Source organism: Engystomops pustulosus, chromosome 1, assembly GCF_040894005.1.
Source record: "Engystomops pustulosus chromosome 1, aEngPut4.maternal, whole genome shotgun sequence".
Classification (NCBI taxonomy): domain Eukaryota; kingdom Metazoa; phylum Chordata; class Amphibia; order Anura; family Leptodactylidae; genus Engystomops; species Engystomops pustulosus.
The window spans coordinates 118,975,611-119,003,594 of NC_092411.1; the positions used below are offsets into that span (position 1 = coordinate 118,975,611).

The 27,984-nt window shown below is 42.3% G+C and overlaps 1 protein-coding gene across 3 annotated transcripts in view; it reads left to right on the plus strand.

Annotated features, from left to right (window-relative positions):
• The window catches only part of DOCK8 (dedicator of cytokinesis 8), a 120,552-nt gene that overhangs the window by 10,448 nt on the left and 82,120 nt on the right, over positions 1-27,984 (plus strand). For 2 of the 3 annotated variants that reach the window (XM_072151529.1, XM_072151519.1), the window contains exons 2-10: positions 10,045-10,147; positions 16,704-16,879; positions 18,951-19,022; positions 19,860-19,980; positions 20,636-20,845; positions 21,415-21,500; positions 26,560-26,626; positions 26,792-26,941; positions 27,294-27,374. In XM_072151529.1, coding sequence (XP_072007630.1) covers positions 10,045-10,147; positions 16,704-16,879; positions 18,951-19,022; positions 19,860-19,980; positions 20,636-20,845; positions 21,415-21,500; positions 26,560-26,626; positions 26,792-26,941; positions 27,294-27,374 — 1,066 coding nt within the window. Of the gene's footprint in view, positions 1-10,044; positions 10,148-13,502; positions 13,619-16,703; positions 16,880-18,950; positions 19,023-19,859; positions 19,981-20,635; positions 20,846-21,414; positions 21,501-26,559; positions 26,627-26,791; positions 26,942-27,293; positions 27,375-27,984 lie in introns of those variants that run through there. The other variant, XM_072151539.1, reaches the window with a different exon arrangement.

The following is a 27,984-nucleotide window of genomic DNA, read 5'->3' on the forward strand; positions in this document are numbered from 1 at the left end:
GCCAGCCCCTGTAGAATATAGCTGCCAGAGGCTCGTAGAATATGGCCGCCAGCACCCTGTATTATATAGCCCCTAGCTCCATGTAGAATATAGCCTTCCAGCCCCCTGTAGAATATAGCCTGCCAGCACGTTGTAGAATATAGCCGCCAGCCCCCTGTAGAATATAGCTGCCAGCCCTATAGTATATAGCCAGCCCCCTGTAGTATATAGCCTGCCAGCCCCCTGTAGAATATGGCTGCCAGCCTGCTGTAGACTATAGCTGCCAGCCCCCTGTAATATATGTCCTGCCAGTCCCTGTAGAATATAGCCTTCCAGTCCCTGTAGAATATAGCCTGCCAGTCCCTGTAGAATGTAGCCGCCAGCCCCCTGTAATATATAGCCTGCCAGTCCCTGTAGAATATAGCCTTCCGGTCCCTGTAGAATGTAGCCTGCCAGTCCCTGTACAAAGTAGCCTGCCAGCCCCCTGTATAATATAGCCGCCAGTCCCCTGTAGAATATAGCCGCCAGTCCCCTGTAGAATATAGCTGCCAGCGCCTTGTAGAATATAGCCTGCAAGCCCCCTGTATTATCTAGCCGCCAGCCCCCATGTGGAATATAGCCTGCCTGCCCCCTGTAGAATATAGCCTGCCAGCCCCCTGTAGAATATAGCCTGCCAGCCCCCTGTAGAATATAGCCTGCCAGCCCCCTGTAGAATATAGCCGCCAGCCCCCTTTAGAATATAGCCGCCAGCCCCCTGTAGAATATAGCTACCAGCCCTATAGTATATAGCCTGCCAGCCCCTTGTAGTATATAGCCTGCCAGCCCCTTGTAGTATATAGCCTACCAGCCGCCTGTAGTATATAGCTGCCAGCCCCCTGTAGAATATAGCTGCCAGACCGCTGTAATATACAGCCTGCCAGCCCCCAGTAGTATATAGCCTGCCAGCCCCCAGTAGTATATAGCCTGCCAGCCCCTGTAGTATATAGCCTGCCAGCCCCCAGTAGTATACAGCCAGCCAGCGCACAGTAGTATACAGCCACCAGCCCCCAGTAGTATACAGCCACCAGCCCCCAATAGTATACAGCCACCAGCCCCCTGTAGTATACAGCCACCAGCCCCCTGTAGTATACAGCCACCAGCCCCCTGTAGTATACAGCCACCAGCCCCCTGTAGTATACAGCCACCAGCCCCCTGTGGTATACAGCTCCCAGCCCCCTGTAGTATACAGCTCCCAGCCCCCTGTAGTATACAGCCCCCAGCCCCCTGTAGTATACAGCCACCAGCCCCCTGTAGTATACAGCCACTAGCCCCCTGTAGAATACAGCCACCAGCCCCCTGTAGAATACAGCCACCAGCCCCCTGTAGAATACAGCCACCAGCCCCCTGTAGATTTATGAGCCCCGACGTATGTTAAAGGGGTATTCCCACCTCACCTACTACAGGTAATTAAATCCCTAACTTCCCAAAAAACATTTCTTCATTGCATTGTTATTTTAAAAAAATTACATATTTTCCCATAACATACTGTAAATGGGGCTTTCCTCCCCCTAGTAACGGCCAACTGTTGACACTAGATATGGCCACCGCCGCTCGTCAGTAGCGGTGGCCGCGCAGGCACTTAGCATCAGTGTTCCCTGAACCTGCCGGGAATACGTGAACCTGCATAGCTAGCGCGTGCACAGTTGACATATACCTCGCTGGCTAGATCAGGATGGCTGCCGGACATGCGCAGTAGCTTTACAGTTGTCCTGATTGATCAGGCCTTACCGTGGGACAGCTGTGTACTGCTGTAATACTGCTAAATGAAGAGAACTTACAAGTGCCCGCTTGCTGCAGTTCACAGCTGTCCTGTGGTAAGGCTCAAATAATCAAAACAGCTTTAAAGCCTACCCTCCTTCTGTCCTGATCTAGCAATGCTAGCTATGCGCGTTCACATATTCTCGGCGCGTTTAGAGCAGCCTTATTCTAAGCGCCTGCGCGGCCACCACTGCTGACGAGCAGGGGGTGACCGCATCTAGTGTCAACAGAGGGCTGTTCCTCGGGAAACGGTGAGCCCCATTTATAGTACAAGCGGTCCCCTACTTAAGGACACCTGACTTAAAGACAACCCATAGTTACAGACAGACCCCTCTGACCTCTGGTGAAGCTTTCTGAATGCTTTACTATAGTTCCAGCTGCAATAATCAGCTGTAAGGTGTCTGTAATGAAGCTTTATTGATAATCCTTGGTCCCATTACAACAAAAAATGTTTAAACTCGAATTGTCACTGGGGCCAATTTTTTTTTTGTCTGGATCTACAATTATAAAATATACAGTTTCGACTTACATACAAATTCAACTTAAGAACAAACCTCCGGACCCTATCTTGTACGTAACCCGGGGACTGCCTGTATATTATGGGAATAAATGTAATGTTCTAAAAAATAACAATGCAATGAAGAAATGTTTTTTGGGGGGTTAGGGATTAAATTAACTGTAGTCGGTGTAGTAGGTAGCACCCCTTTAATTACCACGCTCCACCACGTCCTGTGGGATACATCAAGAGGCTTATACCTCTTGATGTATCTGGTGGGTACTCTGGCCTAAGGGCAAAACTGCACCATCACTGACTTGGCGTAGTTTTGAGCAAGAACCCATTTGCAGGTTTTTCAAAAAACAACCCATGCCCGTCCGCTCCGTCAGCCACTGCTCCTGGCGTGGAGGTGGCGTAGCCGCTGTTAGAATTGCAAATTCTTGAACTGTATTAGAAACACAATGCAGCCGTCTGGGACTTGCCCAGCATTTGTGTTTCCAGTGATACGTATGGGATTGGTAACAAACTTTGCACAATGCCAAACACTGGGTGCTTGTTACTCTGTACACACCTTAAAGAGAACCTGCCATTGAAATGAACCCACCCTAAATAAATACTATGATTAAAAAGCATCGCCCTTACCCCTAAATGGTTCCTTTCCATGGCTATATAAATAAAGATGATTAGAATTATTTTTATACAAGGGATAGACGTTGCAGGTGTAACAGGACCTTAGATGACATCACCCTGGTCACATGACATGGAGTGCTTAGAAATACTTAGAAGAGGCCTGGGACATAGGGAGGAGTAGATGGGAGGGTCCGGCCAAGAAGAACACGCCCCCTCTAATGCCAGGTAATATAACATAAAGTTGATTTATGTGGATGTAAGGAAAACAAATTTTAGCTGAAAGTAGGTGTCAGTTAATAGGGTATGGCAACATGTCACTAGTTGTATTTGTGAAAATTTGGTGACAGAAAATCTACCATCAAAATCAAGCAAGATAAACCCGGGTCATTTACTCATAGATCCTGGCACAGTGACTGTGGTAAAATCAACTTTAAAAATGATGCTAATCAGCTTGAAGGACTGGGTGTGTTACCAGAGTTCTTCCATGCTGCAGATTCACAGGCTGTTACACATCCCCCCTCCCACTTGCTCTGCTACAGTGAGATTACATCATGCAGAAGGAGGGGGAAGTTAATTTTAGATGTAAGAAAGCCATGGATAACAAATATAAGATTACCACAGTCACTGTGCCTGCATCTATGATCAATGTCCTCCATTTTATCTGTTCTTGATTTTAATGGTAGATTTCCTTTATATGTTCAAAATATGTTCATTCCACTATAATCTACACATACAAATTGTTGATTCCCCATCTAGAGTGCTCTAAGAATTATGTGCACAGCAGAATATGTGTAATATGTGTTCATTCCCCTCTTATTTACATATACAATCTGTTCATCCCCCATCCAGAGTGTTGAACAAATGTCTGTGGGGGAGATTTATCATACGCATAGAAACACTGATGAATCTACCCCTATGAGTGTAATATATGTTCAAACCACTTTAATCAATATGTAGACTGTAAGCTCTTGCGAGCAGGGCCCTCACTTCTATAATTCTATTCCATTCACTTCCAATACTGTTTGCAATCTGTAATGTATTATTTTATTTGTATATGTCCCCTATGATTTGTAAAGAGCTACAGAATATGATGGCACTATATAAATAAAGATTATTATTACATACAAACCAATCCCGTCTAGGATGCTCAGGAGATTCTGTACATGTGTAATATGTATTCACCATAATCTACCAATACATCCAAGGTGCCCAGGGAATTCTGTATACTGCTAAAGAGATGTAATATACCGTATGTTCATTCCACTATACAAGCTGTTCATACCCCATGTAGGGTGCTCAGGGAACTCTGCACACATATGAATACATGTAATATATGTGTATTCCATAGTAACATCCACACATAACCTGTTGATTCCTTGTCTAGGATTTGCATGGAATTCTGTGCACAAGTATAATCTACATATAAAAACTGCTCATTCTTCTGCTCTCATACTGGAGACCCCCAGGACCCATGATACTAAAGATCCCCAGAGCAGAAAATACTGAAGACCCAAAGAGCAGATAATATTGGAGTCTCTCAAAGCAGACTTGTATAACACAGGATACCCCCTTAGAGCTTACTGTATAGGATGCCCCCCCCCCCCCCTCAAAGCTAACTTACTAGAGCTTATTTAATACAGAAGCCCTACCCCACACAGAAATTATTTTAAAGGAGACAGGGCTCTAATGGCAGCAGGGTACGGCCCTGATTTAAAGGAAACTTGTCAGCAGGAATTGACCTTAAAATAACTAAAAATACAATATGATGTAGATTTAAAGGAAACCTGTCACCAGGAGACCCATTTTGAGCACTCCCCCAGTCCCCACAGAGCATAGTACATACACTGCCAAAGTGTTTTTGTATAAAAAATAGGTTTTACAGAAAAAAAGATATGTTATATTGTACCTTTCATTAGCATCTGCTGTGTGACTAGGCACTCGTCCACTGGGAGTGGCTGGAAAAGAGCAGTTTCCCCCCTACCTTGGGAAACAGCTTCTCCATGTGTTCATATATATGAATAACTCCCCACACTCGGGATTGGCTGTAGAGGAGCAGGGGGTGTTGCTAAGCCAAGTGATGGGTGTTTTCATATATTTGAAAAGGACACATGGAGAAGCTGTTTCCCAAGGGTGGGGGGTAAACTGCTCCTTTCCAGCCACTCCCAGTGGACAAGTGCCTAATCACAAAGCAGATGCTAATGAAAGGGATATTATAACATATCTTTTTTTCTGTAAAACCAATTTTTAATACAAAAACACTTTGGCAGGGTATGTACTATACTCTGTGGGGACTGGTGACCGGTTCCTTTTAAACCTTCCAGGACATGTCTCTTTTTGGGCACAGAATGATGGCCCCATCAAGAAACTGTAATAGAGTCATTGTATAAAGTTCTGCGCTGAAGTCAATCTCTTTTCGTCACAGAAAGCTCATTCTTGTGTTATTGACATCACTTTGTCCAGGAACGTCACTATCCAGCTCTGCTGGTCCAAATGTGGAGGGGGTGGAGAGAGAATGACAGTCACCAGAACTGCAAAAAAATACTGCGTATGATACTTTGTATGATGCCAACATTCTGGACCATAAAAGGAATATGATCTGGAAGGTTTTAAGCCACATCACAGAGTAAATTGGGGGAATTCATTAAGACTGTGATTCTGAACGCCAATCTTAAAGTTCCCCGCGCTAACGGTCCTGCATTCACATCCACTAAGAGATTATGGCCCCTAGTGGATACGGGCGCAAATCCACCAGTTCGCTCCTGTAGACCAGGTGGAGTTTTTTTTATTTAGTCTCCGCCGGTTTTCCAGTGGAGACTATAGTAAATTTGGGGGGGGGGGATGTTCACGTCCCTGCCCTCTAAGCACCGCCATGTTAATTTATTTATGGTGAAATGTTGAAAAAGTGGATATTCAGACATTTGGATGTTTTTTCTTTTCCTGTTACAGGGTTTACTGCATGGAATAATATTTTTTTTTAAATATTCTTTTAAGATTGTATCTGTATTAGACACTGCCTCTGGCAGGCTCTGTTACAGATCCTGCGATGACAGCCATAGGATCCTCAGTAACAGTACTATCTGTCCATGGCAACCAATGGCAAATCGAATTTAAACTGCAGTTGCACCATTTTCTTGCGTTTTTACGACTCACAGTGATGGCACGAGGTTTCCTGTGCGGTGAGCCGACGTCACCATGAGAAGAGGGAGCAAGTGGGAGGGGAAATAAATGAATAATTAGAAGTAGGGGCTGAGCGGAAGGTTATGTAAATGAGCAGAAAAGTGTTGCAATTTGAAAAGAGGCATCACCCCAGAATTTGGCAAGGACTTGTTGGCAGAGAGGCAGGTAATCTTCATCAGGGAATATTACGGATTCAGAGGGGAGCAGAGCTGTGAATCCAGGTGTCATGTAAATGTACTCTGCAGTGCCTATTCAGACCTGTCACCAATGAAATTCTGCCTTGTGGTAACAGGTTCCCTTTAAGGAGTTAAACTTAACATTGCCATGATGTATATATCCGTCATACTTAGGGGGTTAAAGGGTTAAAGAAACTCTGTAACCAGTTTTTAAAGCCCCTATAGAACCTAAGATATGGGGACTGAAATGATACTCCCTATCAACAAATAAAAAAACTGAAAAAGTTTTAATGTAAAAGAGGGGTGTTAGAAGGTATATTTTATGCCATACCCAAGGGCACCGTTTAAAGTACATCTACCACCAGGATTAAGGATTGTAAACCAAGTACACTGACATATTGCTGTGTGCAACCTGTGGCAGGATCTGCTCTTCTTTTAGCTTCTTATGCCCTTGTTTTTACAATTAAAGGATTTTACAATTTTGCAAATGAAGCTGAGGGGCTTTGAGCTCCATAGATGTTAATTGAGCCCCTTAGACTCATTTGCATAATTCAAAGCCTTTTTTTCTTAAATACAAAGAAATAGGAAGCTCAGAGAAGAGCAGATCCTGCCAGAGGGGGCGCACACCAGTATGACGGTGTGGTAGATTTCCCTTAAGTTTAGTGACATAATAAACGCTAAGAGTCTTCAGGACAGAGACAGTTTATAGCTTAAGGCTCAGCCCCAATTTTTGTACTCTGACTTGTGTCGCTTTATATGGTTATAACTTTTGTACACTTTTACTTGTTTTTTCATGCATGTTGTAATTCATTTTAGTTGAAATTTTGGCTGATAAGTTTTTCGTTTATTTATTAAAAAGTCAATAAATTATGAATTTTTTGAAAAATTTGTCATTGTCAAAATATAGAAATGATCTTGTTTTAAGATAGTTTTACCACCTAATTTAGTTGCTGATAAGTCTGCTTTACGTTTTCATAACTTTTGAAGTGTCTGGATAATTTCTTTTGATATTACGCGGCTTACAACTTGATTCGAACATCAGTTTTCCGTATTTTCAAAAACATTTCATAATTGATTTTTGTTTTGTTTTAATGAAATGTGAAATATTAATGTAATATTACCATATATACTTGAGTATAAGCCGACCCAAGTATAAGCCTATAATTTTTTTTACTCGAGTATAAGCCGAGTTTGGGTTTTCAGCACATTTTTTTGTGCTGAAAAACTAGGCTTATACTCGAGTATACAGGCAGTCCCCGGGTTACATACAAGATAGGGTCTGGAGGTTTGTTCTTAAGTTGAATTTGTATGTAAGTCGAAACTGTATATTTTATAATGGAAGTTCTAGACAATTTTTTTTCTTTTGCCCCAGTGACAATTGGAGTTTCAAAATTTTTGGTGTAATTGGACCAAGAATTATCAATAAAGCTTCATTACAGGCATCTTACAGCTGATCATTGCAGTCTGGGACTATAGTAAAGCATCCAGAGAGCTTCACCAGAGGTCACAGTGGGCAGAGGGGTCCGTCTGTAACTATGGGTTGTCTGTAAGTCGGGTGTCCTTAAGTAGGGGACCGCCTGTATATGGTAATTAAAAATTAATTAATTTTTTAATGTAATATTAGAAACCCACTTATATATCAACCCATTTTCAAATCTGCACCCCTCAAGCTATCAGAAACAGCTTTTAGGAAAATTGTCGCCCCCTTGAGATCTTTATAGTAATTAAATCAAAATGGAGGTGAAATTTCAGAATGGTCCAATATTGACGGTCTTACGTTCATTTGGCCCTAAAATTTACATGTTCACCAAAGATAAAAACAGAAAACCTATCTTAAAATTTGTTATACAATTTCTCCCTAGTACTGAGAAACCCCACATATGGAGGTTACTTGTTGTAGGGGTGTTCAGAGAGGCACAGAAGGGAAGGAAGGTCATGTATTAGCCAGTTTTGCCTTATTGAATTTAGTGGTTTTTAGTTGGTTCTTTTTTGAGCTATAAAATATAAGTTTCTCCGTCAATGTAGCCCTGCAAGGGTTTATTATTGCGGGATGAGATGCATTTTTCAGTCGCACTACTTTGGGGTGGCTATGCCCCATTGCAGAAAACTTTTTAACTTTTTTTGTGGGGGGCTTGTAGAAAAAACATCAACTCTGTAATTGATTTTTGACTTTTTTTTTGGTGTTCACCATATACACTAAGTAATATGTAAAATTTATTCAACGGGTCAGTATGATTACCACATACTAAATTTCTATATATTTGCTTATGTTTTACTAATTTTGTACATTATAATTTTTGCATCAACATTTTCCAAGTAGCTTAACTCTTTTCATTTTTGGTCCATTTAGCCGGATGACAGCTTTTTTTTTTTACGGAACAACGATACTATTTTTGTATTGATACGGTTTTTCAATCACTTTTTATTGCATTTAATGTGGAACAAAACAGGTACATTTTTGGTGGGTTTTTAAAATCTTTTTTTTTACGGCATTCATGGTGCGGGTATAATAATGTTTTTTTTTTTAATTGTACGGGTCATTACGGATGTGGCGATACTACATATGTGAGGTTTGTATGATGATTTTAACTTTTTTTTATTGTATGTGTAATGGGACTTTGGTGGCTTTTTGATTAATTTATTAGTTTACTTTACTGCTTTTACTTGTTCCTCTATATGACATAAACAAGCAATCGATCGATTTCTTGTTCATTATAATAGCCTGCAATGCTGATGCATAGGCTGACACACTGCCTGTAAGGTCAATATGTAACAGGACCTTAGAGGCATTTACTATGGACAGCCCTGGGCACCTCCCGATAACTGTGGTGGGCTCTTGAGCAGGAAGAATCTCCCTGCAGCCATTTCAATGCCGCGGTTGTGCTGACCATGGGATTTAAAGGGTTAACAATCTGAGCTCACTCCGACCGCGGGTTTACACAATGTCAGCGGTACTTTACAGTTGAGACCCCCTGACCAGGTTGGACAAGGCAGTAAGGGGAGTGTTTAATTTATTGGACGGTGGAGCCGAGAGGTGTTCTGGTGACGTAAACCAGAATGCTACCAGCTAATGTGCATATTTTTATGTCTTTTGCTAAACAGCTAGCATGTGACTGGTCTATCATCAGGCAATTAATCTTATAAATAAATTCTGTATCATGTTCTTAGATTAGCCAGCAGATGGCACCAATACTGTAGCAACATAAAGTAACTAACTCAATGGACATTTCTCTTCTTTAGTAAAGTAATTTTGTTTTTTAGCTTGTAATTAATGTAGTCTAAAATGTTGGCTTTAAAACCACAGATTTGTTTCATTTGTAATAATAGATGCGTATTATCAACACATAATCCTTTAACTTCAGCCTTTCAAATAAATACATTTCACGAGGCATACACAGTAGATTTTGTAAAGTAGAATATCATTTGCTATAGCACATCTTCAATTTACCATATGCCTACAGCACTCAGATATGTGGAGTCTTAGGGCCAAGTGATCTGTGTGACATGTTATATATTTGTGGTAATGATAGATACACTGCAATGCCCTACAGCAATACAGGGAAATATTCAATGTCACTAAGTCTGGATTATGGTCTGGGAATTTATCTAACATTGTAAGACCACAAAGCATTTCAATTTGACCAGTATAGAAAATCAGTCGACATTCATAAGCCGCCTTAGTTAGGTTTATGGAATAAATGTAACACTTTCGAATAACTTTGTGTTCCCATTATTGTATGTTGTAACAAAGTGAATAATTCAAAACTTTTGCTTCATGTTCTCATAAAGGTATTCTTCAGCGGAAGTAAGAAAAAATGTCACACTTCAAAAACATGATGGGTTTTTACATCAACGAAGCCTTAGTACACCCAATCCATCAACTATCCAGCTAGTAAGTAATATTATATTCATATTTATCATTGGCATCTTCAATCCAACTGGTATCATAATAAAATACAGCATTTCACAGATATAAGTCCAACCTGTCTCTATGAGTCCTGATGTACACAAGTTCAGTTGCCCCTGGTTTCCGACCCTGTATCTTCTGGCGTTGGGGTCAGCAGCCAGCAGCTTTTCTGTCTGACGCTGTGGTGCTGAGCTCTTCTCTGCTCTCTGCCTCTAGCCCCTCCCCACTGCATTCCAGGACGAGTTCGCACTGATACACAGACACTGGCTTCCTGTCAGCAAATGTCAGCAGCAGCGAGAGGAGAGCTACCTTCTACAGGGAGATAAGTTCTTTATCTTGGGGAAGGGGGGAGAGACACATCAGATCTGTTAGTTTGTGTATAGCTGAGATGTAGTAGATCTAATCTAACCACATTTTTAGCTCACAGAACTAGATGAATCATAAATAGTCTGCTTAGAGAGTCCCTGCCAACAGCCTGGAATTTTGCACTGACCAGCCCAGGGAGTCATAGGAGCTAAAACATCAATAAAACTGAGTAAATTGTAAAGTAAGGGGATTGAAATTGAAACATTTTCTTTCATGGGCAAACCCATTTAAAATAGGTTAGCAGTATTAGATTAGCACTCCTACTGATCATTTACTTAAAGCAGCAGCGGCACTTTACTAAGCTTCTAATACCCATTCCTATGATGTTCATCAAGTACACTGGCAACTTTTCTTAAATGTTCATCAAGTACACTGGCAATATCTACAGCTCACTTCTATTTAAATGTTACACCACTGAGAAATTATAAGACTAACACATTGGAATCCCTATTAATCTGATATTAGTGACCTAGAGACAGTAATGTCAAGTAATACATAAATATTACATGAATCCTACATGAAGCAAAGCCCTCATTGATAATCAGCTTAGCCCGGGTCCTGGTGGACTGCTCATAAAATTGTAATGTAATTCAGACGGCTACTTTTCCCTCTACGCTGCTGATGTGTAAATTAGCTACCGTATATACTCGAGTATAAGCCAACCCGAGTATAAGCCGAGACCCTTAATTTTACCACCAAAATCTGGGAAAAACTATTGACTCGAGTATAAGCCGAGGGTGGGAAATGCATTGGTCACAGCCCCCAGTAGCATATAGTCAGCCAGCTCCCAGTAGTATACAGCCACCAGCCCCCTGTAGTATACTGCTAGCCAGCCCCCTGTAGTATACTGCTAGCCAGCCCCCAGTAGTATACAGCCAGCCTGCCCTCAGTAGTATACAGCCAGCCTGCCCCCATGTAGTATACAGCCAGCCTGCCCCCATGTAGTATACAGCCTGCCTGCCCCCATGTAGTATACAGCCTGTCTGCCCCCATGTAGTATACAGCCAGCCTGCCTCCATGTAGTATACAGCCAGCCTGCCCCCATGTAGTGTACAGCCAGCCTGCATCCAGGTAGTATACAGTCAGCCAGCCCCCAGGTAGTATACAGCCAGCCTGCCCCCATGTAGTATACAGCCAGTCTGCCCCCAGTAGTATACAGCCAGCCTGCCCACAATAATATACAGCCAGCCAGCCCCCATGTAGTATACAGCCAGCCAGCCCCCATGTAGTATACAGCCAGCCATCCCCCATGTAGTATACAGCCAGCCGGCCCCCAGTAGTATACAGCCAGCCTGCCTCCAGGTAGTATACAGCCAGCCTGCCCCCAGGTATTATACAGCCAGCCTGCCCCCATGTAGTATACAGCCAGCCAGCCCCCAATAATATACACCCAGCCAGCTCCCATGTAGTATACAGCCAGCCAGCCCCCATGTAGTATACAGCCAGTCTTCCCCCAGTAGTATACAGCCAGCCTGCCCACAATAATATACAGCCAGCCAGCCCCCATGTAGTATACAGCCAGCCAGCCCCCATGTAGTATACAGCCAGCCATCCCCCATGTAGTATACAGCCAGCCGGCCTCCAGTAGTATACAGCCAGCCTGCCTCCAGGTAGTATACAGCCAGCCTGCCCCCAGGTATTATACAGCCAGCCTGCCCCCATGTAGTATACAGCCAGCCAGCCCCCAATAATATACAGCCAGCCCCCATGTAGTATACAGCCAGCCAGCCCCCATGTAGTATACAGCCAGCCCCCATGTAGTATACAGCCAGCCAGCCCCCATGTAGTATACAGCCAGCCAGCCCCCATGTAGTATACAGCCAGCCTGCCCCCATGTAGTATACAGCCAGCCTGCCCCCATGTAGTATACAGCCAGCCTGCCCCCATGTAGTATACAGCCAGCCTGCCCCCAGTAGTATACAGCCAGCCTGCCCCCAGTAGTATACAGCCTGCCAGCCCCCAGTAGTATACAGCCAGCCCCTAGTAGTATACAGCCAGCCCCCTCCCCAGCACTTAAAAAAAAAAAACTTATATACTCACCCTCTGATGTTGGCGCGGCTCCCCGATGTTTTCTTCCAGCAGGCACATCTATGACGCGGCCGCTGCTGACGTCATAGTATGCGCCGGCCAGGAAGAAAACATGGCCGTGTCCCTGACAGAAGAAAGAAGAAGAGCCGCGGAGAACAAAGAAGACGGGCCGCGCCGACATTGGTGACATCGGGGAGCCGCGCCGACATCGGAGGGTGAATATATAAGTTTATTTTTTTTTTAAGTGGGTTATTTTTTTTAAGTGGTATTTGTTATAGACTCGTGTATAAGCCGAGGGGACATTTTCCAGCACATTTTTTATGCTGAAAAATTTGGCTTATACACAAGTATATACGGTATATCTCGACTGATTTGGCAAGCTCTGTGCAGCGTTGCATGATCTGTGTGTGCTATATAAATAAAGAATTATTATTATATCTCTTCAAGGAGAGTATAACCCCTGGAGAATACGCTGTTCTGAGGGTAGAAGGAACAAAGAGGCTATTGGGGGGGGGGTATCCGTGCCGTGTAGCCTCAGCTCCGGCTACTCCACCCCCCAGTAGCTGCTTTAGAAAATTTACATATTCTGATAATAAAAGTTTTCAAAAAAGTGCGGGGACGTGAGATCCGCCTACCTGTCCTATAGATTCACCTCCACCTGATCTACCTTTATAGGTAGATTTGTGGTGGTAGGTTCCCTTTAAGAGTGAGAACAATGCAACCCAATAACAGTGTCTGTTGTATCCAAATATTTGTTAGGAAAAATAGTGCTGTGTGCATTGTCTACTTACAATACAGAAATGTTTTATTACAATGTAATCATATGTAGACCATTGGCCTTATTTAGTTGTAGCTATAGAATTAAGGAAATGTACGATCTATGTCAGTCTAGTCACTTCCTTAAACTGATGTAGACAAGCTTGCTTCCTTTCTCTGCTAGATTGTGGTATTTGTCTCACTTTGAGTCAAACCACCACTGTTTGCATCTTGTCATCAGTTTCCTGAAGTAGCCATTTTGCAGGATACCTGGTGTAGATCTAATAAGCTGCTTGTCGGAGAGAGGTAGGTCCACGTATCGACCAGTTAATAAGTTCTAAATTGGATGTTGTGAGAATACTTTTCCGTGTGTGACTGCTGAGTGGTTGCTGTAATAGTTCATTTTGAATTTATTTCTCATGTATGCATTGTGTTCATCAAAATTGTGTTTAATAATAGTTTTTTGTAACCTTCTGCATGTACAATACAAGCTTACCTAGATGCATTACTGCAGTAAGATCATTAGAATTAAAATGTTGGAGCAGAATTCTAGCACTTTTTTCTCTGTGTATGCACTTATTACAGGGCTCACTATGTTGTGTTAAGAGCGACCAACAGTGGTCAAAATTAAAAACTCACTGGGGGACATTTACTAAGGGCTTTGTGCCAGTTTTCTGTGGGACTTTGCATATTTTTAAGGTGTAAACTGCTTGTGCGGGTATTTAAGAAGTGTCTGCACTACAATTGTGTCGCAGCTGCACTAGCCACCATGTGACACAAATTAGGGGACATTTCGGTGCTCAGTCGAACCATGCGCCCTATAATTTAACATGCAAAGTCTGACGCTATGTTAAAGATGCACCACAAAAAAGTTTGTTGAGCTCTGTCGGGCCAGTGCAGGAAAGCGACAGATTCATTATTTCTGGCGCACGTTCTTAATGAATCTGGCGCATCAAACATTATACACAGGCAGAGCACTTTTAGTGCAGTTTTCTACATTCTTCGTAAATGTGCCCCTTTATTTTTGTCCTGCATATTTTTGGTTATCAAGCTGCGACCTCTCACATTGGGGCACATTTACTAAGGGTCCGAACAGCGCACTTTTGTCGGGTTTCCCGAATATTTCCGGGATTTTGGCACACGCAATTGGATTGTGGCGCATTTACACCGGCTTTCACGCGGCAGAAATCAGGGGCATGGCCGTCGGACAACCCGATGGATTCGGAAAAAACGCAGAATTTAAAAAACGAATTGTGTCGCAAGATCAAACACTCACATGCACCGGGATGAAGAAGGTGAACTTACGGCGGACCTCGGGACAGCAGCGACATATGCAGGATATCGGTAGCAGAAATTTAATGAATCCCGGCAGACCCAAATCCACGTCGGACAACGCGCCGCGGGATCACAACTGGACCGGGTAAGTAAACGAGCCCCATTATGTTGCTGGTTTTCACAATGACTTTCATTTGTAATACAAAGGATAAAATAACCCACAGCGAAGGAATTCCACCATGATAACCAGGTTATTTGGTTTGTGTCATAATGGAATTTAGACAACCTGTTGCTGTTTGTGTCCTGTGGCAACTATCCTTCAGATTTTTATAAAGAAATGCTATGTCAATCTGGACATCAGTCAGTAAGCGTAAATGGTATTGCTGAGGCCACAGATTGGCTTCAGTTCTGACTCGTCACGAACAGCAACACAACCAAAGTGAAGCATTAAGAGCCAATACCAAGCTGCCAATGCTGGGACAGAGGGGGAAGATTATTTGCATGAGTGATCGGCAATGTGGGGTATTACAGCAATCACTACTGAGCCTTAGGCTAGACTTCCATGTTTCCACAGAGACCTAACCTAAGTATTTTACAGGCCTCCTATGTTGTGTTGTGCCAGCTTTAAAGGACATCTACCACCAGGATGAAGGATTGTAAGCTAAGCACACTGACATACTGGTGTGTGCCCCCTCTGACGATACGCTCTTCTTTAAGCTTCATATGTCCTTGTTTCTAAGGTTTTACAAATGATGCAAAAAAGACAAAGGGGTTCCAGTCTCCATTAACACCTATGTAGCCCCTAGCCTCGTTTGCATAATTTTAAAAGCCTTTTTTGGTAAAATCCAGGGCATACTTAGCTAAAAGAAGAGCAGATCCTGCAAGAGGGAGCACACAGCAGTATGTTACTGTGCTTGGTTTACAACCCTTGATCCTGGTGGTAGATGTGCATGTAAAGGAAATCTCACATCAAAATCAAGCATGATAAACCAGGGACACTTACTTATAGATCCAGGCACCGTGACTCTGCTAATCTTTTTATATTTGTGCTGTAACCTCACAGGCTGTTACAATGAGCAGAACATCTCTCCCCCTCCCCCTGTTCTCTCCCTCCTCCCTCTGCCTGTACAATCTAGTAGCAGCAGGAAGTGCAGAAGGACGGGTGACCTGCTCTGCTCATTGTAACAGCCTGTAAAGCAACAGCAATGAGGGGCTCTGGAAACACCACCAGAGGCCAATGAGCTTATTTGCATAATTTTAAAACTTGATTAAAGAAGGAAGGCCATGGACCTCAAATTTTAAGAAGATTACCACAGTCATGGTGTCTCAATCTATGAGTAAGTGTCCCTGGTTCATCAGGCTTGATTTTAATTGTAAATTGATCCGGACTGTTTAACCCGTTACATCCTGTACTCAATGCTGCCATTTTAGGACTTTTATACTTCATACAGACTATGTTTTTGTATGTATTTAGTGTACACAACAGAAAAGCTCCTGTAGTGTACGTCACATAAAATATAGGGGATTTGCAAGTCATGCACATTGCTGCTTTTGTGCAGTAATGTGTTTAGGTATATTAAGAAACATTTACTAATATATCTATTTCTCTGCAGGTCCCTGGGTATTTGCCACTGTATCTCTGCCAGTTCTCTTTTAATGTTGCGCGCTAAGGGCAGGTCATCACTGCACTGTTCACAGGCCTCTGTGATGACCTGCTTTACAGTTGTCATGTCACTATATTGGTCAATCAGACAAGTGCCATTGTTGCCAGTGGTGACCCTCCTTTTATGGTGCTCGACAGGAAAACAGAAGAGCCAGATCTTTAGCAGGGAATACCTACAGAGCTTCCTAGGCATGTGAAGGTTTTTTTTTAGCCTACTGGTATTAAATACATTGCTGCTGGTATTTAAACATCCTTCTAATAACCTCCTTTTACTTTTTTAATATTGCTATACTATGGCTTCATATGGCGTTGTATGTGTGCCCAGCAGCCTTCTAAGGTTTACCTTGGGAAATGTCCTAAATGTATACTGTGCACAGAAGAATCATATGCAATGTAAACAGAGGCTTATTAATATTTTACCTAATAGTTTCCTGTTTTCTTTTCTTTCTGCAGCCTCCATTTTACGACGCTGTGGATCCCATAGATTTTGAGAACTATCTAATGACACATATTAACAGCCACAATCATGAACTCGTTCAGGAACTTGGGAATTTTCCTGAAGATGATCTGGACCTTGTATGTAAGCCTAAAGACTGTAGAACACTTCAGCCTTCCCTACCTCAAGATGGGTAAGTGCTAAAATGGATAGATGCTAATTCTCCACAGCATTCTAGGTTAGAGATAAAAGGACACACGTAAAATAACACAATGTACAGTATGATTGTTATGACACCTTATTCCTGGGAGTATACTGATAAATTCACAACCAACTGTTTCTAATTATCATTGCGACCACACTTGACAGTGACAAGGGGAATGAAAGCAGCGTGGTGTTCATTTATTCATAAATGCATTTCTAGGAAGAAAAGAACAGCATACTGCTGAAAAAATATGCTCCACAACAGTTTTAGGCTAAGATCACATGAGATGGGCAGGAAAACTCCCAATGTATAAACTGAGCGTGTATATATACTGTGGTAGGGAAGTATCCTTTTCTCCCTGTATACTGTAAAAAACGCAGGATGGAAAAAAGCAACAAGTTTTGTCTTTCCAGCTTGCATCCTCCTGCTGAGGAGGGACAGATGGGGAACCGATCCAACATATTGGGACACATTACTAAGAACAGTGCAGTGTGTACTATGTTCAGTTTGCCTGTGGACAGTGTAGAGTGCGTTAGATTCATGCTTTGTGGTGCACGTTCTGCATTGCCCCGACAGAGTGCACCACCTTTTTTTAATTCACCTTTTACATAGGGTGTGTCACACATTTCTGTCGGACTTTGCATGATAAATGTGGCGCACGGTCCAACTGGAAGTTTAAAAAAAATTATTAAAAAAAAAAACCCTTTCCCGATATAAATATAAATAAACAGTAAAATTTATAAACACTTTAGGTATTGCTGCGTCCGAAAATGCCTTATCTCTCAAAATATAATGACGGTTTTCCACTGCATGTCGAAAATGGCACTTTTTTGCTATTTTGAAAAATATAAAAAATTGAAAGCATTGAAAATATCACAAGTCGCAAACAATGACACCACCCACAGCTCTGTACATCTCTGTGTGAAAAAGTTATTATCGCCAGAAGGTGGCAAAATAATTTTTTTTTGTACATAGCCCTTAGTATATGTGCCCAATTGTATCCTTCTTCTGGACTCCGCTGAGTGTACACTCAAGGAGTTCCCCAGTGATGTTATTGACCATATCAGGACAATTATATCTGGGGGAAATACCCTGAACATCAGCCATTGGCTGTTGTTGATGCTCCCCCCCTCTTCCCACTTACAGGGGGGATGGGGAGGAACATAAGCGGGGGGTGGGGAGGTACATTGTGTGCGTGTGTCTTTGCCCTATGTTGTAAGGATACACGAGAATCCTCCCAACGTAACCTTACAACAAAGCAGAAACACAATGGGGGTCATTTACTAAGGGCCCGATTCACGTTTTCCCGGCGTGTTACCCGAATATTTCCGATTTGCGCCGATTTCCCCTGAATTGCCCCGGGATTTTGGCGCATCGATGCTGGCATGCACGCGTCGGAAATCGGGGGGCGTGGCCGAACGAAAACCCGACGGATTCGGAAAAACCGCCGCATTTAAGAAAAAAAATGTGTCGCGAAAATTACACTTACCTTCACCAGGTATAGGCTGGTGAATTTCAGGGCATTCCAGCGCGCCTCCAGGGAACTTCAGCGCAGCAGCGCCACCTGGTGGACGGCGGAGGAACTACCTTAGTGAATCCTGGCCGGACCCCAATCCACCGCAGAGTACGCGCCGCTGGATCGCGAACGGAACGGGGAAGTAAATCTGCCCCATTGTGAATGCAGTTCTAAAAGTATTTATTAAAAAAAGTAAAACATCTGTAGAGCTGACAAAGCCTTCACAAAGTATCCACATGGGGCATTTCCAGGCTGGCGCTGGCACAAATCCACTGCAATGTTCCTTAGTGAAAAGTGAATTACATTTTCATCCATAAAAAGCCTACAGTCTCAATAGACCAGTGCTTAGTGATTATTATAAACAACTCTATACAGTGCTCAGATGTCTTTAGAGGACACTACCACTGTTCAGTTAAACTAAGAGACCTGCAAGACCATTTACTGGTTGTTCAGACAAAATAAGTGCTTTTGAGGCTAACATAGTATAGAGAGTGTGTCACCATGTTAACCCCTGATCAATTGATTTCATATTTATCTTGTCAGGGCTGAGCTGGACCAACATGTCAGAGATTGCATTCAGATATATCTACGAGACTGGTTGATTGTGAACAGAAAGTAAGTACAGTATATGCAGCTGGGAAATCATATTCTGTTTTTCATTTGCCCTTTACCTTTTACAGTATAATAGAAGGGAGTGGTAACTTACTGGGTTTACTTTCCTTTTTATTATTGTAAATTGTGCAAACATGGAACTTGAAAGTTCCCCTTTATGTCTTCCGTAGATGTTATTAGGATTTGTACACTGCAAACAAATACAAATGGCAGCAGTTTGCGAATGAAGATGCATTCAAATATATTATCTACAGTCATCGGCAGAAATGTAAAGGGAAATTACAGGAAATGATATGTGACCTGCTTTTGTATGCCACTGTTAGTGAGGATTCTTACCAATTACATCTAGGCTAGATTTCTTATATTGCGCATAGGCTAGAACAGACTTTGACTATGTACAGATATCAGATCTGTAGGGTCCAAAACCAAGCATAGGAATTAACACAGAGAAAAGACTTGTTTTCTGTGCTGTGGCCAATTTAAAACACTGGAGTTTAAAGTTCCAGGAATAGAGCTGCAGTATCCCCGAACTGCCATTACAAAGAAAATGGAGCTGTGCTTTCTGCCATGTTATTCATGTTATTTTCCATGGCGGTAGCTACTGTGTTAGAGAGATCTGTCAGACCCCACTGATCTGGCCTATCTTATCAATAATATTAAAGCAAAATTCAATCTGGAATTTGAAAACAGTGGTGATATCTTGAGGTGCCAACCAATATACTGTATACCTTTGTCTTTTTATCTGTTTATTAATTATCTCTCCTATTGCACATTAAGTATAATGTACAGCTCTCAGATAGTAATTATAAAGCACTTAACCATTTTCCTTCTTTCTTCTAGGACACAAGAAAACTCAGGCACTAGTAGTTTTAGTAGAAGTGGCTCCAGAAAAGACTTCCAAAAAACTCTTCAGAAGCAGATATTTGAGACTGACGAGTCAGAGACCAGACAATATGACCAGGCAACTCCATTTTTTTCTAAAACCATAACAATACATCTCTCCTTCCTACAAGTTCTAATCACATGAAATCAGAGCATGCCTACATGGACTTCAACTCTCCATCCTCCATGCAGGCTGCTGTGATTTCATGTGAACAGATATATCCATGGTGTACAGTTTGCTAATGTTAGGAGGCTAAAGGAACTGAGATGATGTCACCCTGGTCACGTGACATTACTGCTACATCCTTAAAAAAGCATGGGGATGAGTTGCTGGATTCCGGCCAAGGAGGGGACATCCCCCTTTGACTCGCTTTAGGATACCAAGTAAAATTTTAACGATGATTTATAGGGATCTAAGGGAAACAATTTTAGCTAAAATAAGGATGTCAATTAGTTACTAGGGCTCTATGGGAACTTGGCACTTGCTGTATTTGTGAAAAATGTGGTGACAGGTTCCCAGCATAAGTAATTTGAGGGGGATACTGTCTTCAAATTGAATATGTCACTAGAGGCTCACTTTAAAGCAAACCTGCTCTTAAATTTACTTAATTCCAGACCGCCTTACTTCTCACCCTATTCAATTTCCAGAGTAGTAATTCTAAGGCATAAGTTATCATGGTGAAAATAAACTGATAATGTTTTTAATGTTTTAGTCTCTTGTGTATTTATTGTAGACTGACGGAGGTCTTGTAATGAGGTCTGGTGAATCTGAGAAAACTACCATTACGCCCTGTGAATTTGACCTACGTGGCTTGAATCCAGAAAGTCGTTTAAAGAATCTACTCCATCTGACAAACGTGGACGACTTAGACAAGCAAACCGAAGAAGCTCGTAAAGCCAACAGGCATTCTGAGATTTTTGCCCTAAGCCCACCAATGGATGAGGTATTTCCATACTCATACTTACTTTTCCTGTTTTCCTTATCTTAAAACCAAACATCTGACTATTGCTTTAAAGCTGATGATTTGTCTGAACTGTAACATAGGTGGACATAGGGCTGGGCAATTAACTAAATTAATTAACTAACTTAAAACCCATTCAGAGGGGCAATTTTTATATTTTTATCAGAATCATATTTAGGTCAGTAGCCGGTCGGAGCAAACAGTGTGCTGACAGTGGAGTTAATATCCCTCTATCGCCTCTATCTTTTTTGGTATAGAGAGCAGAGGGCATAAAAAGCAATATAAGCAGGGATAACAAAGAGCTGGGGCATAGAAAGAAAAGAACATACAGAAACTGGGGTTAGAAAGATAAGATGAAGGAAACCTATAAAGGTGCATACATAGAAAAACTGTGTTAGGCCTAGAGTTCAGAGGGCCTTAAAGATCAGGCCCCATGCTAGAAAGAGCAAAGTGTATTAGACTTTCCTATAGAATCATCTCATACAATAAGTCAAAAATACAATGATTGTTCAGTACACGTTGACCCTAATGATCATAATAAAATATTTCAGGAGGATACTGTGGAAATACGCCCTATACCAGAATGTCCCAAGGAGCACATGGGATACAGGATGATGGTCAAGCTGCATACTCTAAAGTACAGTACATTACATTTGTTACCATCGTTATGTTTTTTATGATTACTATTTTGGAAAATTCAACAGAATATTTTATCTCAAGGATAAAAAAAGCATATTTCAAATGTAACTAATATGCCTCCTTTCTCAGTGCTTCAATGAAGCTGGGAAAAATGCAAATAAGTTTTCCAAGGTGTTAAATGGAAAACAATACCTCCTTTTGCTACCTTGAAAGGCAGCCCCCTTAACATCAAGTATGACCTACAAGAAGTCTAAAAACATGATGTGGGATTAAGCCAAACCAGTATATCTATTCCATAAGGAACAGACTCCCAACTGTAGACAGCACTGTTTCGACCTGGTTGGGTCTCCTCAGTACAGTGTAGGGAACTGATTTGGCTATGTGAGAGGCTATTGACTAGGATCAGACAGTAGGTGTTCTCCTTAAGGAGACAATGCCAATTAAGGCCACCTTAAAGGCATGTGGAGACTTAAAGCCATGAATGCTCCACCAGGGAATTCTGGGAAAAATGCAAATAAGTTTTCCAAGGTGTTAAATGGAAAACAATACCTCCTTTTGCTACCTTGAAAGGCAGCCCCCTTAACATCAAGTATGACCTACAAGAAGTCTAAAAACATGATGTGGGATTAAGCCAAACCAGTATATCTATTCAATGAAGCTGGAACACTCGGGCTTCATTGATAGTGCACGCTGCGTACCTACGATACTTGTGCAGTGAAGCCAGGGTGTACTACTACTGCTTCATAGTGCAGACAGTGTACCGTATTTTCTGGACTATAAGACGCACTTTTTTTCCCCAGAAGATGGGGAAAAAACAGTGGTGCGTCTTATAGTCCGGATGTAGCTGCAGGAGGGAATGGAGGGCACCCGGCTGCGCTCTGCCAGCTAATGCTGGCAGTAAGTGCAGCCCTTCACAGTGAAGCGCAGCGGCTGTACTGAGTGCCGCTGCGCTCCTCTCCTCCTCTCAGCCCTCCACTGCTGGAGGGAATGGATGGCAGCACCCATGCGCTCTGCTGTCCACAGGGCACCGATATACTGGAGCTTTGTGGCAGAGCAGGAGCGCAGCAGTGGAGAGAGAGGGGGAGGAGAAAGGCACGGACTCTGTGGCCAATCCCCGCTCGGCTTGTAAGTAGCCCGGGAGGTTCAGAGGGAAGAGAGAACATGAAGGCTGCCGGCAACTTGAGAAGAGGAACCTATACAGAGCTGTGTGCAGTGTCTGACCTGTAACTTCTCACAGGATCAGATAAGTGATAAGTGCTCCCTTCCCCCGGTCTCTGCTCTCACACTCTTAACCCCTTGTTGCCTGGTATGTAGTGGCTGCTGTCTTGTAAAGGTACTTTATCCCACAGACCAAGCTCTTGTGGCCATTGTACAAGGACTGTCACCTCCTGTGTCCCCTCCTCCTCATAGATTGTAAGCTCTTGTGGCCATTGTACAAGGACTGTCACCTCCTGTGTCCCCTCCTCCTCATAGATTGTAAGCTCTTGTGGCCATTGTACAAGGACTGTCACCTCCTGTGTCCCCTCCTCCTCATAGATTGTAAGCTCTTGTGGCCATTGTACAAGGACTGTCATCTCCTGTGTCCCCTCCTCCTCATAGATTGTAAGCTCTTGTGACCATTGTACAAGGACTGTCACCTCCTGTGTCCCCTCATCCTCCTCATAGATTGTAAGCTCTTGTGGCCATTGTACAAGCACTGTCATCTCCTGTGTCCTCCTCCTCATAGATTGTAAGCTCTTGTGACCATTGTACAAGCATTGTCACCTCCTGTGTACCCTCCTTCTTATAGATTGTAAGCTCTTGTGACCATTGTACAAGCACTGTCACCTCCTGTGTCCTCCTCCTCATAGATTGTAAGCTCTTGTGACCATTGTACAAGCATTGTCACCTCCTGCCCCCCCTCCTCCTCATAGATTGTAAGCTCTTGTGACCATTGTACAAGCACTGTCATCTCCTGTGTCCCCTCCCCATAGATTGTAAGCTCTTGTGGTTATTTTACAAGCACTGTCACCTCCTCTGCCCCCTCCTCCTCATAGATTGTAAGCTCTTCTGACCATTGTCACATATACTCATACCTATGCAGCCCTGGTAACTCTTGAGACCCCCAGAATTATGTTGGCATGTATTCAATCTAAAGATAGATGGCGGTGCCCGGGAGAGGAGGAGGGGGTGACCACTGCTTGCCCCTGCCCCTCTCCAAAGAGAAACATGGCTGCACTGCACCGCCCAGTTACTTTACTGTTACTTTATTAAATATTTTAGCATACTATTTGGGGAAAAAAACATTTTTTCTTATTTCTCCTCCTCTAAAACCTTGGTGCGTCTTATGGTCCAGTGCGTCTTATAGTCCGAAAAATACGGTACCTACAGCGCTTATGCAGTGAAGCCAGGGTGTACTACTCCGGCTTCATGGTACATGCTTTGTACCTACAGTGCTTGTGCAGTGAAGCCATGGTGTACTATTCCAGCTTTATAGTGCATGCTACATACCTTTAGCGCTTGTGCAATGAAGTCATGGTGTGCTACTGCGGCTTCATAGTTCACACTGCGTACCTACAGTGCTTGTGCAGTGAAGCCAGGGTGAACTTCATTAGCAGCATCACACAGTCGCTGAGAGCACCAGACCAAGGTAATTTTTTTTAATGCAGTCATGAACAGTAACCATACAGGGCAATTTGGAACACTAAACCACCAGTGCAGAAGGACCTGTGGGTGGTTTAGTGTCTCAAGTCCACCTGAGTGGTTTTACGACAAGACATATTTAGTGAAATCCGTCACTTTCATGTTATAGTGCTGTCTACGAAAGGAAAATCTTTCATTTATATTTATAAATATGGCTTTATCATTACTAGTACTGAGCTGTGCCTATATACATGTATATAGGATAGGAGTAGTGTTAATGAGCTGTGCCCTTTTAGACAGCATAGGGTTAGTAGAACTGAGCTGTGCCCATATGTACATGATAGGGGTAGTAGTACTGGGCTGTGCCCATATACACAAGATAGAGGTAGTAGTACTGGGCTGTGCCCATATATGCAGGCTTGGGATAGTAGTAGTGAACTGTGCCCATATATACTGGATAAGAGTAGTAATACTTATCTGTGAACATATATACAGGATATGGGTAATAGTACTGTGCTGTGCCCATATATACAGGATAGGAGTAGTAGTGCTTTACTATAAAGGATAAGAGTAGAAGTACTATGCGGAATCCATATACACAGGATAGGATCAGGAGTACTGAGCACCTATATACAGTATAAGAGTAGTAGTACTGTGCTGTGTCCATACATACAGCATAGGAGTAGTAGTGCAGTGCTCTGTCCATATGTATACAGGATAGGAGAAGTAGTACTATGCTGTATCCATATATAGAGGATAGGAGTACTGTGTAGTAGGGCTGTGCTATAGTGTAGTGTAGGATAGGCATAGTAGTGTTGCTCTATGGTCTATTGTAGGATAGACACACAGAAAACAGTTACTTGGCACATGTGCTCAGTTTCCTCTCATCAGTGCTGCATAAACAGGACCTGTCCATGACTCATCTCATAGGTCCTGAAAGGTAAATAGTAATACAATAATAAAATGTGTGTCGACTCCCAGCACACATTTATTACCAAAGAAAGCTGCATCCCTGCATGAAACTCTGTCTGGGAAAAAAAATAGAGCTAAAAACTCTGTAGTCCGTAGCCACCGCTCCCCCTGCCCCCGTGAGGCATAAAGATAAGCGCTGCAATGAAACATGGCAAAAAATACTATTTGTGTAATGTTTTGACAGCGGCGGCTTTTATCAATCTACAATAAACCCATGATATGAGAAATTATATGGAATAATATAAACATGGGTCACAGGAGCCTGGTTATGGCATGGAACCGTTTAAAGGAACATTGCCTACAAATGACTCTGATATACAAATATAGAGATTTATAGAGGAACAAGTAAAAACAATATGTAGTATAAGTATGATCTTCTGATCTGTTCTGTGCTACAACCAGGGTCATCTGACCCACCAGTTATGTATTTATGTACCTCTACTTTTGTCATCTTGTGTTTATATTATTCCTGCTGATCTCGTTTCTCACTTATTTTAATAATTGTTATTTAGTTCATCTCTTAAAGGAAACCTACCACTTCTGATGGTGCTTCTAAGCAGCAAATCACCCTGAGCTGGTGCCGGCGCTTATCTTCGTTATGTTCTTAAATGGTTTTAAAGTATTTAAACACTTTATTAATCTTTATATCCGAAGTAGCTTCACCGCACCGTGGTCCGCGCTTGGCGCACCATGTGCGCGACCACTTCCTATTCAGGCGCATGCATGGTAGTGCGCATGGTGCACTGAACGCGGAGCACGGTGCGGATTAATAAAGTGTTTAAATGCTTTAAAACCGTTTAAGAACATAACGAAGATAAGCGCCGGCACCAGCTCACCCTGAGCAGCATTTGCTGCTTAGAAGCCCTATCCAAAGTGGTAGGTTTCCTTTAAGCCAATAAATGTTTCAGTCATTGAAATGTGTTACATGGAAGCTGACATAACATCACTTACGTCAGCATGTTGCTTGTCGCTGTGTGGCTAAAGAAAGAGAAAATATTTGGAATGACTTGTCATTTAATATTATAACCTTGTTTTTTGCTTTCAGAGTGGGTGGTCCTCCTCAGTGATTGATAGCTATCTTTGTATGCACACTAAGGGCTCATTAACGCTTTGTCCACTGCACTTCCACAAAAATTGCGGAAGTGTTCATATTGTATCTGCATTAGTTTTTTTCACATCCGTATGTCATCAGTTTTTTTCCCATCTGCAAAATATTTGTTTTTTAAGGATAAGGGAACCCCATTCAGAAGTGGGGTCCTGCCTCTCTTAGTTACGCCCCAGGGGGTGATAAATGGCAAGTTATAGCACAGGTTATATTGAATCTTTAAGTACAAAACTATATATCAATCTTTTCAACTCTTTCTTTATATATTGCTGTGTGCAGACCATACAACACATTCAACCTCACACACATGTTTCCATTCACTTTTACGAGCATGTTCTCTTTCTCTTTTGCTATACAGATTTGACATTGACATTGAGCCACTGTTTGCAACTCTAGCACTTTATGACTGCAAAGAGAGAAAAAAGGTAATAAAAGGTCTTTCAGTGGAATATCGCAGGTTTGAAAGTTAATATGATGAATATATATAAAAAGAAGTGTTTTTTTTCTTCCTGTAGTTCTGTTACACATGTTTATTTTACCATATACATATATACATGTAAAGAACAAAATGCTGCATTTTTCTTTGCTAGATTTCAGAGAATTTCCATTGTGACTTGAACTCTGAAGTTTTTAAGCAATATCTACGCCCTCATACACCCAGTGTGGCTCCTTCAAGCCAAGCAAGATCTGCAGTGTTCTCCATTACCTATCCCTCCCCAGATATCTTCCTAGTTGTCAAGGTGAGCAAAAGGAATATATGAAACCATTTTTATTAGTACGTTGATGTATGACTGTGTAGTACCCATATACCCCAGCCATATATGACCTTTCATAAATAAAATGAATAATACAGGCGGTCCCCTACTTAAGGACACCCGACTTAAAAACGACTCCTAGTTAAAGACGGACTCCTCTGCCCACTGCTTTTATATTAATACAAAATAATTGCAATGTGTTTGTAAATGAACAGCTATGTATTGTGAGAGGTGTCAGGGCCATTGTACACCGTTTGGTCTGCCAATTTATATTACATGCACTGAAAAGACATATTACTCAAAAATTACCCTTCATCTTTTGTGTCTCAACTTTTAGATTGAAAAAGTCCTTCAACAGGGAGAAATCTCAGATTGTGCTGAGCCATACATGGTGTTAAAAGAATCTGATGGTGGAAAGGTATGTTATGCATGTTGATGATACAACATTACTATGAGCAGACCCGTTCAGGAAGTGAACCGGAATGCTCACTCTTGCTGGTTACATTTGATGTTAACTCTTTTACCTCTCTTCTACCGGCAAGGTCACTGGTGGCATTTAAATCCAGGTAACTAATGAGGTATTGTGTGATCTATCCTTTATGTGAAATCTCTCCTTTTTCTATAAAACCAATGTCTTCCAAATTCATGTGAAAATCTGCAGAGATGAGTCCGGCTCAGACGCTGTAGGGATGTATCAATTTAGATTCCTATATCTTGGGCTTGACACTAGCTAAAAACATGTTTCTGGTATCAGATTCAAGAAGAGAATTTTATCATTCAAACTAACCAGGCTTGTGGTTCTTTGATCTCCAGAACCAGAGATATGGCAGGAAAGTAAGCTCCCGATAAAGATCCAATGCCCACCTTTTTCTTTAACTGCTGCATCTCTGGTTATGTAGCTCACAGCAGCACAATTGCAGTTTGTAACCCTTTAAAATCTTGGCCTTTTGCACCTTCCTGACTGGCCATTTTTTCAAATCCGACATGTGTCACTATAAGGGGTTATAACTTTGGAATGCGTTAACTTA